Consider the following 1278-nt stretch of genomic DNA (forward strand, 5'->3'; position numbering starts at 1 on the left):
ATGGGGCCCCCGGTTTCCCCCCCCCCCCCCCCCCCGTGCCCAGCCCCTGGAGATGAGGCAGGGGCCGTGCTCCTTTTTCGGGGTGTGAAATCAGAGCTGCGCTGCGCCCAGCCAACTTTCCAGGGCACTTCGGCACTTGAATCCCCGAGAGGAAAAAAAAAGCCACGCTCACGCTGGGGGGACAAAGGGGGCGGACACCGAGAGGTCCAAGGGCCACGGACCGTCGCTGGCCGGCTTCCCCCGGGGGACCGCAGCATCCCTCGCCCCGCACAGCCCAGACCCCGGCCCGCCGGGTGCTGCCACCCCGGGCGCCGCATCCCCCCGGCCGCTGCCTCCCGCCCCACGTACCACGGGCTGGGAAGACCGTCTGCACTTGAGGAGGGGGCCCTTGTTTCCCCCTGGACCCCCCCGGCCACTTGCAGCACCTCCGATACCCACTTGGGCTAGGTCAGCCCCCCCCCCGGGGCGTTGTCTTTTTGGGCTACTGCTGCTATTATTAGCAATTATTATTGCTACTACTATTATTATCGCCGCTACGAGCACGCACTCGCTGGCAACTCGCCCCCGAGGAAACCTACGGGCCCCCCGCCCCGGGGGGAGGTGAGGATGGGGGGGGGGTCTCGCCCGTCCCCACCCCGGCCGCAGGCACCCGGGTGGGCAGAGCTGCCCCCCCACTCGGCGTCGGGGGGGGGCGGCAGCGAAACGGGCGGCTGCATCATGCCCGGGAGGCTCCCCGGGGGCTCGGCGGCGGTGGCAGCCCCGTGGGATGGGGGGGTCACACACACACACACACACGGCGGGGCCGGGCTGGGGCGCCGTGGGAGTGCGGGGGGCGGGGGGCAGCGCGCAGGCAGCGCGGAGGCAGCGCGCAGGCGCGGGCAGGGAGCACCCAGTTCTTTATGGCCAGGTGAGAGAGTCCCGGCGCAGGTAAGGGGAGGATTTACCCACAGGCATCCCGGGCGGGTGGCTTTGCCCTCGCTTAGTCCATGACCAGCAGGGACCCGGGGATCCGGAGCCCGCAGCCAGGATGTCTATCCTTGCCAAAATGGGGGACTGGCAGGTAAGGCGACCCTCCTGCCCTGGGTGGGGGGGGGGGGGGAGGAAGGGGGTATTGTTATTTTGGGACGGGAGGCAGGGCTGGAGCGGGAAAGGTGATGGGCCGGGAGGGGGGAGCGGGGGCAAACCTGGCGCTGGGGTTGGAGATTTTGCGGCTCCCCGTGCTGGGAGCTGCCCCCGGCCGCAACAGGTAGAGAGCGGGGTCGGGGCCGGGAGGGGCGA

The 1278-nt window shown here is 70.6% G+C and overlaps 1 protein-coding gene across 2 annotated transcripts in view; it reads left to right on the plus strand.

Moving 5' to 3' along the window:
- The first annotated feature begins 1027 nt into the window (after nucleotides 1–1027).
- Nucleotides 1028–1278, plus strand: part of TFAP2A (transcription factor AP-2 alpha (activating enhancer binding protein 2 alpha)) — a 17492-nt gene continuing 17241 nt past the window's right edge. Inside the window, exon 1 of one of the 2 annotated variants that reach the window (XM_010573227.1) lies at nucleotides 1028–1083. In XM_010573227.1, coding sequence (XP_010571529.1) covers nucleotides 1028–1083 — 56 coding nt within the window. The remainder of the gene's footprint in view (nucleotides 1084–1278) is intronic. The other variant, XM_010573228.1, reaches the window with a different exon arrangement.

Source organism: Haliaeetus leucocephalus, unplaced genomic scaffold (genome assembly GCF_000737465.1).
Source record: "Haliaeetus leucocephalus isolate CR32 unplaced genomic scaffold, Haliaeetus_leucocephalus-4.0 Scaffold373, whole genome shotgun sequence".
In the NCBI taxonomy this organism is placed as follows: Eukaryota; Metazoa; Chordata; class Aves; order Accipitriformes; family Accipitridae; genus Haliaeetus; species Haliaeetus leucocephalus.